Source organism: Cydia splendana, chromosome 11 (genome assembly GCF_910591565.1).
Source record: "Cydia splendana chromosome 11, ilCydSple1.2, whole genome shotgun sequence".
In the NCBI taxonomy this organism is placed as follows: domain Eukaryota; kingdom Metazoa; phylum Arthropoda; class Insecta; order Lepidoptera; family Tortricidae; genus Cydia; species Cydia splendana.
This window is the reverse complement of record NC_085970.1, coordinates 7758093-7774358: the sequence shown is the minus strand read 5'-3', so window position 1 is coordinate 7774358 and position 16266 is coordinate 7758093. Positions and strand designations below refer to the sequence as shown.

The 16266-nt window shown below is 37.9% G+C and overlaps 1 protein-coding gene across 1 annotated transcript; it reads right to left on the bottom strand.

Annotated features, from left to right (window-relative positions):
• Positions 1-3183: 3183 nt before the first annotated feature.
• Positions 3184-6498, bottom strand: LOC134794753 (uncharacterized). The gene is made up of 5 exons (XM_063766535.1): positions 4660-6498; positions 4279-4458; positions 3925-4104; positions 3574-3750; positions 3184-3501 (listed from the first exon to the last, which is right to left on the bottom strand). The coding sequence occupies exons 1-5, from the start codon at positions 6454-6456 to the stop codon at positions 3190-3192; spliced, it is 2646 nt and encodes an 881-aa protein (XP_063622605.1). The 5' UTR covers positions 6457-6498; the 3' UTR covers positions 3184-3189.
• Positions 6499-16266: the final 9768 nt, after the last annotated feature.

The window sequence follows — 16266 nt, the reverse complement described above, 5'->3', positions numbered from 1 at the left end:
AAATATACAAAAAATTAATGTAGCCGAGTCCTTGCTGTGATGGCTGGTAACTAAGCTACATGATTACTTGGCTTGGCTGCCCCCCGCTGGGACCTCACCCCACAGTTGCCCTGCTTAAGTGGTATATGACCAACAACTAATGTGAAGACACCTTTGGAGCTCCTATCTGAGTCAGTTCTGCCTTGACAGCTTAGAAAAAGAGGATTGGTATTGGTTAATATTTAAAAAAATTACTTCATTAACTAGGAGTACCTCTGGAGCTCTTAGCCAAGCATGTAACATGGTTTCGACGTCTGCATTAGATCTCTCCACGGACCCTTGCCTGCCTGGATGCCTAGGCCAACCATTTACTATTTAAAGGATTGCCACAGGTTCATTAATTCCTGTATAACAAGTATATGTAGACAACCTACTTCCAAGAATATTTATAGCAGCTTCAGGGCTAATTCAGTAAAAAGCTAAATTTCGTCACAGGGTCTTGGTAATGCAAAATACGTTTAAAATTTCTAACGGGAGTTCATGCAAGTCTATATGGTTGTATGAGACATATTGTTCAATAATGTTTCTCTGCCAACATCACTATTTATCTCACTTTCTATGAGAGTCGTCAGTTCATCTGAAATATGATGCGGAAGTGTAGAAAGTAACACCACTATAGTCGCGTAAATAATGAATACTTTAATAGAAAACTGTTGGCCTTATTTACTAATTTAGATCCTTTGTCCGAGTTCATGTGGAAAATCGCAATGAATCATAATAGTATTAATTGTATGTTATTGTGTCGTCTCGAGTTACATTGGAATGCCGATTATTATTGAAGCGTGAAAGAGAATTATAATTTATATATTTGTCAGCTGATCAGCTGTGTGGCCTCACTACATATCAAATAAAGTGTGCCAATATTTCGTGTTGGAGGCCAAGACACACTTTGGGTCGCCAAATTTTCTGTCTTCACCGGGTACAAAAATTTAAATAATAATAATATTCTCTTAAAATTTAAAATTCTCATAAAAAAAATTCTGCGCAGCTGCTTTTTTTTGTGCGTAGACGAACAGTTCAGTACAACTACTGAGGTAGGTATGCAGGGTTGACACTGCTGACAGTCGACCGGGGGAAAATACATACCTAAGTCAGATCCCGTGTCAACGTGGTAGGGGAGATCCGCCATGAAACGGACATTTAACTTTCAAGTATTCTTACATACTGTAGTTAAAATAATAGGAGGTCTTTAACTGTCCTAAAGGAATTGGGGGTTAATATGGTATAAGTATTTATACACAATTAAAGAAAAAAATTAAATTTATTATAAAAAATACAGTGTTTTTTTGTCCGTTTCATAAAACAGATAGCATTGAATAGGACAGTGGGTGTTTTGAAACGGCCTAACTATGAGTGCCATACTTTGAGCCACATGAATACTCAATATGTCACAAATTATATGTTTTAACATAACAAGTTCCCAGTAAATAAGTCAAACACTTTAGTTCTTACAACATAAACCGAGATATAAAAATAAACAATTACAGAAAAAACAACATAAAATTATTAATCTCTCAACTTCTTTGTCTTAGCTTTAATTTGGCAACATTAACTCTCTCTCTCTCTGTGGTCGCTCCCTCATGACTGAGGATCGTGGTCATCGGTGGATGTGGCAACATTAACAGTAATATCAAAAGTTTTACACACAATAACACTTATTCAGTAAGTCTAATACTGTGATACTACTCTGAGATCAAAAAAGAATAATAAAAAACATAATTAGACTCAACTTCTTAGTCATGGTATCAAATAATTAATCTAGTATCAATAATATAGATTTTAAAATATAAATCACAAATTGTTAGTTTTCTTATTTTCTATAATTCTTATTCTTACCTACATTTTAAAATAATCAGTCTTCCGTTACATATTGGAATACCTATTAATTGCAATTTTGACAAAAATAATTATTTGTAAGGTGGGGTCTTGTAATTGCAACTAAAAATATTGAAGTCATAACTTCATCATCTGATAATTCTATATATATATAGGGAAATATGTTTTTCTGTAAAATTATGCATAAGTCAAATTTTATGTAGATTTTATTCTACTGTCATAACAAAGAAAAACTCTGAAGAATAAAGAGCTATTGCCAATAGTTCTGACAAAGGCAGCAATAGTTGCAATTACCCCTCCTGACCAGTAATTGCAACTAATCGTTTTATCTCCACATTTTTCTATGTGTATTGTCTATGTGTGTATTTTAAACACAAAGACTAAGAGAATCTTCATAGGATTGTGACACATATCTCCTTGTAACTACGACCAATTTCGCATAAACATACTTTTTTGCCGTGGGTCTGGTAATTGCAACTAATTTCTCAAAAATAGTGATGGGAACCTTACCGCAATTTTATCGACAGTCATGTAGTGTCTGCCATCGACACGCCAAGAAGACCATGGTAGCAGAAATAAAACTCAGGGATAAACTGTTATTTTTAAAATCATATATTTTTTATGCAATGTTTTTTAGTTGTTAAACAGACTAAAAAATAATAGCTATATTTTTATTAATCATCATAAAATAGTTTACTTATGCTTAATCAAACAGCCTTTTTACTTTTATCAGACTACTAAATAATTAGTAATGTTACGTAGTTACGTTTCCTAGCTTCAACTAATGACAAGAAATAAGTATTTTATGCATACTTAAACTATTTTATCTAGCTTTATCTTTATTAATCTAAATAAGTAACTTAATCAAACAGCCTTTTTTAACTTTTATCAAACTATTTACTAATTAGTAAGGTTGCAAAGTTACGTTTCCTAGCTTTAATTAATGCCAAGAAAAAAGTTTTTTATGCATACTTAAACTATTTTGTCTAGCTTATTTTTATTAATCATAATAATAAAATATTTTATGTTTATTTATACAGTCTTTTTTAGTTATATTTTGAAACTATTTACTAGTAACTAACAAGAAATAAGTCTTTTGGTATATACTTAAATTAAATAAAGTTTTTGTACTGAATACCATACTAATTAATATGAAAAATCGTAACGTAACGTAATTTATTACGTTTATAAGCTTCTATTAGTAACATGAAATTAGTTTTAACACTTAAATTAAATAACGTTTTTGTACTTAATACTATATGAATAATTGTTTACATTTCCCAAATGTCCATTCTCTCGGAAAGGGTAACTTGTTTACTTACATTCAAATATCTCTACCTTATAAGGAAATATCACAGTGTCTCTTTGTTCATTTAACACAGGTTTTGGTAAACGTGAGATCACATCTTTTTTTTCTATAATTGAAATATCATCTTCAACTAACCTAAATTCTCTGTTATTTTTATAAGATTTGAGTCCTTTTACTACAATTTTTTCTTGGTTGATTTGATCAATAAGGCAAACGTATTTGTAGGTTCTTTTGCCTTTGATCGACTGAAATGCAGCAAGAATAAAGTCTCCCTCGTTGAGATCGTTATTTACTTCGGAGGAATTCGGCATATCGTTCTGAAAAAAAAAAACTTGCTAACCGATCTTATATAAGTATGCATTTTTTGTATATATAACTTATATACTTACTTCCTTCCCTCTTAGTGATTCCACCATCCTGTTGTTAATAGATCTTTTCGTTACTCTTTCTTCTTTCATTTTAAGCATATCTTTTTCTTCTTTCGATGTAGATTGTAGCGGTTCTTGCAACTCTACTTCACAAGCGTCGTTCAAAGTAGATCGTTTTTTGGTAAAATTCACTTCTTTCTGAAAATTTAGTTTAATATTTAAACAACCCTATAAGTTATATAATGAATAAGTAATATAAAATAAATATATAAATTACATTTATATCATCACATATTTATAATAATATATATTTAACGTTATACAGTAAGTACTTATCCTATTTTATTGTGTATATAACTTAAATATACTTACTTCCTTCCCTCTTAATGATTCCACCATCCTATTGTTATTAGTTCTTTTGTTCACTCTTTCTTTTTTCATTTTACGTGTATCTTTCTCTTCTTCTTTCGATGTAGATTGTAGCGGTTCTTGCAACTCTACTTCACAAGCGTCGTTCAAAGTAGATCGTTTTTTGGTAAAATTCACTTCCTTCTGAAAATTTAGTTTAATATTTAAACAACCCTATAAGTTATATAATGAATAAGTAATATAAAATAAATATATAAATTACATTTATATCATCACATATTTATAATAATATATATTTAACGTTATACAGTAAGTACTTATCCTATTTTATTGTGTATATAACTTAAATATACTTACTTCCTTCCCTCTTAATGATTCCACCATCCTATTGTTATTAGTTCTTTTGTTCACTCTTTCTTTTTTCATTTTACGTGTATCTTTCTCTTCTTCTTTCGATGTAGATTGTAGCGGTTCTTGCAATTCTTCTTCACAAGCATCTTCCAAAGTAGATAGTTTTTTGGTAAAATTCACTTCCTTCTGAAAATTTTTAAACAACCATGTAAGTTGTATATCAAATAACTAAAATAAATTAAATACATAAATTACTTTTTTTACTACATATTTATAATTATTATATATTTAAGGTTATAAAGTACTTATCCTATTTTATTTTACTAACATTTATGAAATATGAAGAGAAGTAGGTAATTATTTTTTTTTACCTAAAATACGACTTACGTTTATATTGACATCCTTTTCTCCGGATATTTGTTTTCGTCTTTTATTTACTCTTTCGCTTTTTAGTTTAGGTTTCTTCTCTAAATTTTCGTTAGTAGTTGATAGTAATGGCTCTTGCAAATCTTCGTCAAAGCTCTCATCACACAACAATCTTTGAGCAAAGGCAGCTAAATCTTCATCATCAGAATCATCCATCGGTGTGTATGAACAATCGCTTTCACTGTCCGATTCCAAATTCTTTCTTTTTTTAGATTTGCTTTTTTTGTCAATCAACTTTTTCTGTTTCTTTTTCTCGTTTTTCTTTTTGTTGTTTACTCTTTTAAGTTTATTGAGTCTTTTAATTTCTTCCGCCTTTTCTTTTTCATCTTTCTTTTTTTTCATACGATCAATAGCTTCTTTGTAAGTTAATATCTCTGCTTCTTGACTAACGCGTTTTCTTGAAGTTTTAGGTATGTCACTACGTGAAATGGTCTCCAAAAGAAGTTCTTCAAATGAAACATGTTCATCTTTCTGTTTTTGATAGCTAGTTGAAGTGAGTTCGATATTGCTCAATATTTTGACGTTACCAGAGCCACTGTTGGTAATATTGGAATTGGTATTTTTAGAAAGTGAAATTAAAAACGTTTTAGGGTCTTTCACGCGTTTGGGTAGATCTATTTCTTTCTTCCCACGATTAAGGATCTCAAGCCACATGCTCGTGCACATACTCGTGAGTGTTGGAACTTCATTTCTGTCCTGACTTTTATCTTCCTGAGTGCCATTTTCTACCTTCCTTCCTTCTTCAGCATTATTATTGGCAACGCTATGAGACTGTTCATTTTGTTGGCGAATATGTTCTTCCCATTTTGACCATGAAAGCTTGTCAAACTTTTCTTTTGGAATTGTATCACGATTCAACGGATATATACCAGATTTTCTAAAGCCATTTTGAATGATAACTGGGTTCAAATCATTCCATATCTTAGTTATGATCCTGGCAAATTCTGGTTTTGGAAGCTTTGCACCCACATGGAGTCTTTGCCATTTTACCAATTCACTGTCCCAGTTGTCTTTCATAGGTTTCATTGTGCTGCAGTCTAATGGTTGCAGAATATGGGATGAGTGAGCCGGCAGTTTAAGAACTGTTATCTGGTTGGCCATTAGAAGTTCTATAACACTCAAGTCTACATGTGTTGAATGGCCATCAAATATTAATAAGACTGGCCTTTCCGGTCCAATTGCTGGTATGAAAACCTTTGCGATATAATTTTCGAATATTTTGGTTTCCATCCACCCCTTACGGCTTCCAACATACGCTGTATTAACATTTTCGTTTTCGAAAAAGCAATTCGACCCTAGTTGTTTCCCCTGAAATACTATCAAGGGAGGGATCTTTTTACCGAGCGCATTTGAAGCTAACAGTACAGTGGTGTTATTCCTTCCAGGGGACGCAGTTGTTCTAGTAGAAGGGTACCCCTTCAGGCCAACAACTTTAGTCTTGGTGGGGTCGTTGCAGAAGCTGGTCTCATCTAAGTTATATATATGTTGGGGTTTGTCTTCTAGTTCCAGTTCCTTCGTTATGCGCTCCAACAAATCAAAATAATTGTTAACAGTGAAAGGATTGCAGGCTTTTTTCCTGGCAACCTCTACGGACTGTGGTTTTTTGACACTTAATCTGTGTCGCCTTTTAAAACCCCGAAACCATTCTTTGCCAGGGTAATCATCTTTGAAACGAGTTATGAGTCCGTTCCTTTGTATATAAGCACATATTAATTGTTTAATCTCCTTTGATGTAAGCGGAAACTCACACTTTTCCATTTCGTGAATAAGAGCAGCCACTCTGCTTTCCCAAGCTGTAGATAATTCAGTAGGCCTGCCAGGCGTCGTTTTTTTGGCACCACGCGTTCCGTATACACGGTGAATTATAGTTGATCTTGGTATATTATATCTTTCTGAAGCTTGATAGCTGTTCATTTTTTTGTTTTGTACATTTTCGATTGCTTCCATTAAGTCATTAAGAGAATATTTTGCTTTTTTTTTACGTGTTGACATCTAAAAAAATATTTTTTATAATATATTAAAAACCAGTTGTATGAATCAAGTAAGTATAGTGCCTAGTTTCATCAAATTCCATTCGATCATTAAGCGGTAGAAACATAGAAAATAGCAAACAGGCGATACTTATTTATTTATTTAACCATTCGTTGTACACAATAAACTTATGAACAAAAACTACATGTAGAAAAACGACACAGCAGGCCCTGCTTATTTCTACAAAAAAACCTGTTACAGCAGAACTAAGTAAGTGAAAAGGCAATAAAAGATACGCGGATACAAATAAAAAGGCGGATAAATATGTATACATACCGGCACAATTAGCGGAATCTTTGTACCCCAAAATAATGTACACCCGGTCCGTCGTGGGTAAGAAGAACAAAATTTAACAATATTACCAATTTTGGATCTTTTTTTTGTGAAACTGTTCATATCAGCTAATTGCATATTTTTAAATTTCCATGCTTTTAATAAAAATAAGCAAAATCATACAACAAATTTAATATTAAACCATGGACATATTAATTTGGTACGTTGTATCTGATAACATTTTCATGAAAAATAAACGTAATTATCTTGTAACCACCCTTTTCTTAAGTTACGCTAAATGTGCCGGTGTGTTATGTTATTAGTGATTGTACCGATATATTCGTGTTCACTGCCACATCACTAGCTTTTTCAAATTTCATACAAAAATTGGCAGCTAATTGTAACTAACCTAAAAATTGCAAAATAGTTGCATTTACCAGACTTTGCATTTTTTGTCTGGTAAATGTAACTACAGAGAAAACTCGGAAAATATTCATCGTAGAATAAAACAAATACAAACAAAATGACTTACCGTGATTAGTTACAACTTTTCTTGTGAAAAAACTTGCGAGGAACCACTAAAAACTATTTTTTAGAATAAAAATGCGCACCGTGTCCATCCGACGCCAGCAGACTCAAAATGGCGGATGACAAAAAGCTTTATAACTCCCACAATTCTTGAGCTTGCAGCGCCATCTACATTTTTGAGGTAGAACTTTTAGTATTAAATTGAACGAGTCTGTCGTTTTACAATAAAGTAACCCTAGAGGGAGTTATTGAAGTTAGTTGCATTTACCGAATAGTTGCAATTACAAGACCCCACCTTACCCTTCAAGCCACATGTCTCGTGTGCCCATTTTTTTCAAATGGCACACACTAGCCAGTCAACACTGCTGCATAAATAAGATCCCTTACAAACAATGCAATAGTCATCCGTTTTATTATTATTATTTTTTTGAGTTTTTCGCTGCTTACGTTTGCCTTTAGCCTTGGATGTAGATGCCTTAGAGGAAGATGGTAGATTATATGTTGATCCATCAGAATCGTCTGATTCTCGGAGTGAAAAATCGGAATCTGACGACTCAGAAGATGACTGCACGAGTTTTTTAATGTTTTTCGAAGTTTTCAGTTTATTATTTTTTTTATTAATTTTCTTTTTAGCTAAATGTTTTTCCATTAGTGCATCCTTCTCAGGCGTGTCAGTTATAACGGTGCTCTTCATCTTCTTGGATCGGTTCTGAGTATTCTTTCTAGGCAACGCCTTTGGATATGGTCGGACACATTCAGGAGATAAAACCATGGTTGATGGATTCGATATTGAGCCTGTTGTTTGTGAAGGTGAGGTAGACAGGATATCAGCAGATGTTGGAGGAGCATCGACAGTTGATGGAATTTTAGCACCAAGCCCATGGGCGTCATCAGTTGTTACTTCAGCATCACGGAGCTCAGGCATAGGTCTATCAGTGACAAATGATGTCAAAAAATCATCCTCAGTTAATGTGTTTCTGTTAAATGGGTGTATCCCAGTTTTCTGAAACCCCGCAATAACATTTTCCATAGAAAATGCGGCGACATACGCGGTGTTGGCAAATTGAGCCACTTCGTATATAGATACCGTTTTTCCGGGTTGAGATATCATCCATGCATTCATGGCCTCCCTGTATCGGGCTTTGAAAGGACCATATACCGAAACATCCAGCGGCTGAAGGCGATGGCTACAGTGAGGTGGAAACGTCAAAATTGTTATGTGATTGTCTCTAGCCAACGTGACAAAGTCAATTGTTATGTGGCTAGAATGATTGTCACATAGTAATAAACAAGGGTTCTCCTCAGACGGCTTCACATACTTGATGAAGTGTATCATGCTCTTGTAGAAACTCTCTTCAGTTATCCAACCACTTGGATTGGCTAAACCTAATGCTCCTTTTGGACCACCTTGTAGCATGAATTCCTTGAAATGGACTCTAGGAAACACGAACACAGGAGGAACAGTGCCACCAGAAGCATTAATGAATCCAAGCATAGTGACTAACTGTCCTCTCTCTGCCGATGTCACCTGTCCAACTTGTTTACACCCTCTAGTTGCAATTACTTTTGGCGGGTTAGTCACTGTTGAACATCCAGTTTCGTCAAGGTTCCATATCATATGGGGTTCAATTTTCTTTTTTTTTTAATATGTTTGCTAGATTTTCGTAAAACTTACCAACATTTTCTTGGTTAAAAGATGTAGCCCTGGATAAAGACGTATTTTCTGGTTTGCGTACCGATAAGTATGGATTTCTTTTCATGAACCCTCGAAACCAATCCTTTGTAGCCTTTTGTCGCTCAATCCACTTTTCGGGTGCGACATGATTCGCAGCTGCAAATTGGTAAGCGAGCTCTTTAACCTGGGTTGTTGTGAGTCCGTAGCACATCTTCGACGATCTTTTTAAATAATCTGTAAGTTGGGCCTCTTGTTCTTGGCTAAAAATTCGTCTATTGCCAATATTGGGATCATGAGTATACGTACTTAAAGACTCTTTAGCTTTCTTAACGATATCTGCTAAATATGATTTTGATATTTTATATGCTGTCGCAACAGAACGAATAGACTGTCCTTTTTTTAACACCTCTTCCACCGCAGATTCTATTGCAGCTTTTTCTGGACGAATTCTTTTCTTTGGCGGCATCTATATGAAAAAAACCAAATAAAACAACTTTTGAGAAACTACAGCATACAGGAGTAATGAATCGGACAGGCATCGACGCATTGAATCGGACGTCCGTTTCAACGCGTCGTTACTTGTCCGATTCATTGCAAACATAACCTACAAGTATTATGCCCAAATCTATCTATGCTCAAAATTATAGTGATAGAAGCAGTGCGGATGATTAGGTTTATAGAACGGAATGGAAATGTAATAATATTGCCTGCTTAAAATAAAAAAACTCTCAGGTTAGCCGAGTTAGTTTTTAATGGTGCACACCAGAGTCTTCTTCCAGATTACAAACTATGATGAATAGTAAAGTAATTATGTATATGTTTTCAGACAAACAAATTAATATAGTTTTCAAACCTGTGTGACGTGATACATCTAGGTGTACTGTTTAAAATGCACCACTCTCCCCATCCCTCCACCTGACGAAATATGTCCCCGTTGGTGGTTTTTTGACATTCTCACGAAAACTATAATAGATATCAAAAAAGTGTCAAGGACAGAATTAATCCTCATTAAATTTAGAACAAAAAAAAGGTTCTATGTGTTTTTTTACAACTTGGACGGTATTCAAGCTATAAGTACCTACTTGTATAACCTTAAAATAACAAAATAACCATACTCGTATGATGAAGTGCAGAATATTTTCAAAACGGCTAGACCGATTTTAATGAGTTATACCTAAAAAATCACCGCAGTGAAGCCAGCTATCAAACAAAAAAAACTACATCAAAATCGGTTCATCCGTTTACGGCGTTACGAGGTCACAAACAGACAAATACCAAGAATATAAAGTAATATGGGGTATGGGGAGCAAATAAATAAAAATAACTGGAGACATTAACATCTCTTTGTCTCAGTTTCAATTTATCATCAGGTGGGTCGTAAAAAAAATAGTTTTGAAAATAATTTATGAATAAGTAAGTTTTGCATACTTAAATGAAGTAAACAGGAATAATATATCGTTATATGAACAAGTTTTATCATTGAAATGTATTGAATAAAACTCCGCAGAATCAATATAACTATTTTAATAAATTTATAAAGAGAAGAACCATAAATCCCTAATCTCTAATAGATTATTTCTCTTCCACGATGTCTTCACATTTATTAAAACAGCTTAGGCCTTTGCAAGTTTTACACATTGTAGTGCAGCGCAGGCCAATTTTTACACAGCTGCATCTTTTTCCGCAGCCGGGTCATACTCAAAACGGGTCCAAAATTTTAAGGAATAAAAAAGTTTGTTTTTACTGAATAATCAACTTTTATTTGTTTACTACCAATAGTAGCATCAATATGGATATAAAAAACTAGATCGTTTTTATATATTTAGGAAGAAATTTTAATTATTTAAAATAACACGACCACAGAAGTGTTCGTTATTCCACAGGACGAAGGAAGAGTTCGTTATTCTTGGTATCGTTCCCTATCTTTTCTGCGCCTTTCTTCGATTTCTTCTGCGTTTAATTTTGAACGAGCTCTGCGCATGCTCATTTTTTTTTGTTCCCGTCTTCTCTTTTTTCTCTCTTCTTCACTCAACTTTTCTCTCAATCTTCTCGGCATTTTGGCTAAAACAAATTAATTTTCATGCCAATTTGCCCAACACATCATGCATAAGTATCATGTCTCTAATATCTCTAGAAAGTGCGTTTGGTAAGTGTTGGGTTGTAATGCATTTATACGGTTAAGTGCAGAAATAAAACAATAACAGAATTTTAAAGTCATATCAAATGTGCAGTTAAAATTAAAAGTAGCTATAACATGTTTAAAGTTAAGACTCGCAGTTAGTATTGCTGCTTAATAAGTAATAAACAAGGGTTAATTTTAGTTTTTACCTACAGGGCCCAGTTTTATAAAGTTACAAGTTACAAGTGTACAGGCGTTTACTGGCAACACTTGCTCCGTTTTTTACAATTTGCGTTTTATAAAAGTACTGTGTTACAATTTTACAGGTTACAGGTACAAGTGCCTGTAGCTCAACCATAGACGAAAATATGGGAGTTTAATAGTTTTCAACTCATAATCGAACAAGCGTTTTATAAAAATATTGTAAATTACAAGTGTAGATTGGTACACTTGTAACAAAAACTGACATACATCTTGAGTCCTGTAATTCTTAATTTTTAATTAAAATTATTCTTTTTCTGAGCGATTTTAAACTTTACTCTTTATTGTTAGGCACCAACGCGAACGATTTTGCCAGGGCATGCATACTTTTCCATGCACTGACCTTATCAGTTTTTGTTAATGTATCTGAAGCATATAGTAAATAGGAAATAAAGTGACAATATGTTTGATATTGATTTTATTGATGATATCGTTTATTTTATCTACTAGGAAACGGAAAGGGATTGGTGCCGATATTTGTCGTTGATTTATTAGCATTCGTCTCTTTATTTAAGTATAGTGCATTCACAATTCACATTATGGTAAAGTGTACTATTCATAATTTTCGATACACAGCGTACTTATCTTTGAGCCGCTACCGAAACGATACATTTTATAATGTAATGTGAAACAGTATTTATTTACTTATTAGGTAAATATTTCATGAAGTGTCTAACTTAATCTGAATCTGAAAACGGCCCGAAAAGTATATCCTTGGCATCGAACACCGCTCTCAACCACTCGATTTTTCCTTCATTTCTGGGCATTTTTCCAATAATTAATATTTTACAACAAACAATAACACAGCATTTAGTAGAGCGTGAGTAGAGCACAGAGTATCTATGACAGACGTTTTTTTTAAATAGTGATGTCCTTCACACCTGTAGATTTCACATGTAATCGAGATTGACCGTGGTTCTTTACAACTGTAATTATCTATGTGTATTTATAAAACACCTGTAGCCGTTCACAGTGCATTACAGGTGCCTGTAGCCTGTACTCTTGTAACCTGTAACTTGTAACTTTATAAAACTGGGCCCAGGAAGTGATAGCTTTTGTTGTTTTTAAGCAAAGCAACACATAATTTTGCCAGTAAATAATGAACAATAACTTTAACAAACAGCATTGCTTGCTCCCAGCATTAAAAATATATTTTCTGTGGACACTGGTCACTCAAGTGGACACATTCCATTGATTCCACAGGAAAGACGTATATGTCCACAGAAGTGATTATTTTAGCAAACCACAGAAAAGACGTCCACAGAATGGAAATTTTATGCAATAAGTGAATGACATAGCGTTTGACTTTTAGGTTAGAAATCAGATCTTACGTTTTTGCAAAATAGCCGTTCCTAGGAACATCTGTGGCACGTTTATTTATTTATGGAATGTGTACTTACCTGATGCACACAGTAAACAGGAAAGTCGCACTGATCTATGACAAATTTATTTAAAATTCAATAAAAAGGTTCCGAGAACTTCTTTCGCACAGATTCAAGGCGCATTCAAGATGGCGACTGGACGCTTTGCGGTGTTGCCAGTTAAAAATTCCGTCAGTCATGGTACTTTTTAGCAACTTCAAATCTTGTTTGCGTTTTTAACGGCCACAGGAAAGTTGTTTAAGCATATAACCCCATATTTATACTCTCATCCAAAAAAAAGTATAGCAAATTTTTTTAAGCATTATGCATATAAAATAGTTCTTGATAATCTTTGCTACGATTACATTACAAGAAGATGCCGATAAGATCCTGTAGGTCTTTTCTTTTGTTGAATAGCTGGATAGCTTTTAGCTTGCCTTTTCCAAAAAATGATTACGTAGTATCACAACCAGACATAGCGTGAAGGAAGAGAATAGATTCTTTACATCGTTGAATCAATCCTGTTGTGGAGTGTAGACTGTAGCTTTGAAGTGATGAGCTGTACGCTGTACCTCCAATTTACCGGCATATGTGTTGTGTGAAATAAAAACATTAATATTTGTGTGAAATGAAATATATCTGATTTTATTTACTGGAGAGTGTGATCAGGCAAGTGAGCGAGTTAAGCTCTCTGAAGTCTCTGATATCTCTGAATAAGCTCGTGTGCTTCTTTCATGCCTCCCGAAGGGAGGCATGAGATGCCTTTCCATCCCTTTTGGGGATTTTTGGCGGTCTCTAATCGCCACCCGTAACTACGGGTGGGTCTATTTTGTGCCCTTTTTCTAAGGGCGGGGGCTTCGTGGCCGTAACTAGCCATTTGGCCTGTCATGGCTTTTTTTCTTTTTTTTCATTTTTTCTGTCTGTCTGTGGCTACTTGGACTGCGGGATCCTTAGCCACTGTCTGGCGTGTCTGCTTCTCTCGCCAGTGCTCTAGGGAGCTGGCGTGATCGGCGGCGGTTATCCGGCGGGCGTGTGTGCAGCGGCGCGATGCCCTGTAGGTGTTGGTGTCTGGAGTGGTCGGCGCGCTCGAACATTCTCGACGATAGGTGGCTCACGAAGGCGTCCAGGCTCTGCCATTTCAGGCCTCGCTGAATATCTACGTTTCGCACGTAGCGGGGGGCATTGACTATGGTGCGCAGCGCCGCATTCTCCTGCGCACGCAGTCTTTTCTTGTGTGTTTCAGCCACCAGGGCGTACCATGCGGGAGCTGCGTACGTCAGGCGGGACCGTATATAGGTCTTGTATACCCCCAGCTTCGTGCGACGGGGGAGGCTGCTGCAGAGCACTGGACGGAGCTGGACTCGAGCGCATTTCACGCGCCGGATCACGTCGTCCACGTGGGGCTTCATGGTTAGCCGCCGGTCGAGTGTTACGCCCAGGTACTTGACCTGCGGTAACCATTCGATTTTTTCGCCGTGCAGGCGAAGCGGCGGTGGCAGCTGTTTGGTGTGGCTGGAGATCAGCGCCTGCGTTTTGCCAACGTTCACTGACAACCTCCACCTGGAGAGCCAGTCGGGGAGTGCGTCAAGGGACCTCTGGAGTTTCTTGGCAGCGTGCTTGAGATTGATGGACGCGGCGAAGAGTGCCGCGTCGTCCGCATAGAGGCCCAGCTTGACGTCTCCAACGACCGGGAGGTCGTCAGTGTAGAGGGCGTAACAGGCCGGCGAGAGGACGCTGCCCTGGGGGACGCCCGCGTGGATCGGGTGTTCTTCCGAGACGGAGTTCTCTACTGCTACTCTGAAGCGGCGGTCAGTCAAGAAGGAGGCCACCACCTTGACTATCCGCCTGGGTGCTTCGGTCTTCGACAGTTTGTAGATGAGTCCCTCGTGCCACACTCTGTCGAAGGCCTTCTCCATGTCGAGGCAGACGGTTGCTGTGTACTCCTTCCTGTTCATGGCCGCCGTCATGAAGTGAAGTACTCTTGTGAGCTGCAGGGTCGTTGAGTGGCCATCTCGAAAGCCGAACTGCTCTGGCCTTGGCTCGATGAAGGGCTGGAGCTTGCCCAGCAGGAGCCGCTCGAACACCTTGGAGAGGGTGCTGAGCAGGGTTATTGGTCGGTAGCTCTCCGGTCTTCCTCTGTCCTTTCCGGGTTTCGGCAGCATTATCACCCGACCAAGTTTCCACGGGGTCGGGTAGTGCCCCGAGCGCATGATCCCATTGAACAGGCGCGTCACCGCCACGACGGAACGCAGTGGCAGGTGACTTAGTGCCGCGTTCGGGATCTGGTCGGGGCCCGGGGCTTTCTTGTGTTTGCAGCGACGGAGAGTTCGCTGCACTTGGCCGGGCGTGAAGAAGACCGGGTCGTCTTCTTGTCCCAGTGGCTGCTCGTAGAACCTCTCCAAGTGTTCAGAGACTTCTCGGTGGTGTGCGTGGTCCTGGACTGGGTTGGGCTGGAACTGTCTGCTCAGACACTCGGCGAAGATCTCCGCCCTGTCCTCCGCCTTGTATCTGGGCAGTCCGTTGGCGTCCTTGAGTGGGCGAATCGAGTCTCGCGTCGTGCCGAGTTGACGGCATAGACGGTGGATGGAGGGAACATCACCGTCTATGGACGCGATGTGACTCTCCCAACTCATGGCTGCGTGGTTGCTGAGCTCCTTTTGCACCTTCTTCACGAGCGCGTTGAGCTCCGCTCGAAGGGTAGGGCATCTTGTTGTTTGCCATCTTCTCCTCAGGACGTGCTTGCGCTTAATGAGTTCCAGGATCCTTTGTGGCAGGAGAGGGCGTCTCCCGTCACTCCGGATGGTGTGCGCTGCTGTGTTCAGCGCGTCCTGGATGTCGGAGGTGATGGCGGCGGCTGCACTCTCCACTTCCTCTGCTGAAGAGACCGCCAGGGTCTGGGGTTTCCCCTCCATGGCTTCGACGTAAGTCTCCCAGCAGATACGGCGTCTGGGTCTGGTTGTGATGGCTCTCACGGGTAGGTCGTCTAAGGTCAGGAGTACTGGGCGGTGATCCGATGGTAAGTCGGGTAGGGTCTCCTGGCCGATGGCTGCGTTGATGTTTTTATGTACCGCGAAGTCGATCGTGTCTGGCCCGTGCACGACGTCGTAGTGCGTCGGCTCTTCGGGTCCGGACACCCCGAAGTCGTGGTCCACGGCGGCTTGATATATCACGCGGCCCGCTGCGCTCTGCCTCGACGCGTGCCACGCTTGGTGCTTCGCGTTCCAGTCCCCGGCCATGATGATCGGCAAGGGGGGACTGAGAAGCTTCAGCAGGTCTCTCTGCAGTGTGCCGGGTGCTCCTCCCGGCCTGTAGATTGCGTA

Coding starts and splice junctions, on each gene's coding strand:
- LOC134794753 (XM_063766535.1), bottom strand. CDS start 6,456: ATGGAAAAGTGTGAGTTTCCGCTTACATCAAAGGAGATTAAACAATTA. Junction 4,105..4,278: donor AATCATTAAGAGGGAAGGAA/GTAAGTATATTT, acceptor CTAAATTTTCAG/AAGGAAGTGAATTTTACCAA. Junction 3,502..3,573: donor AATCACTAAGAGGGAAGGAA/GTAAGTATATAA, acceptor TTTTTTTTTCAG/AACGATATGCCGAATTCCTC.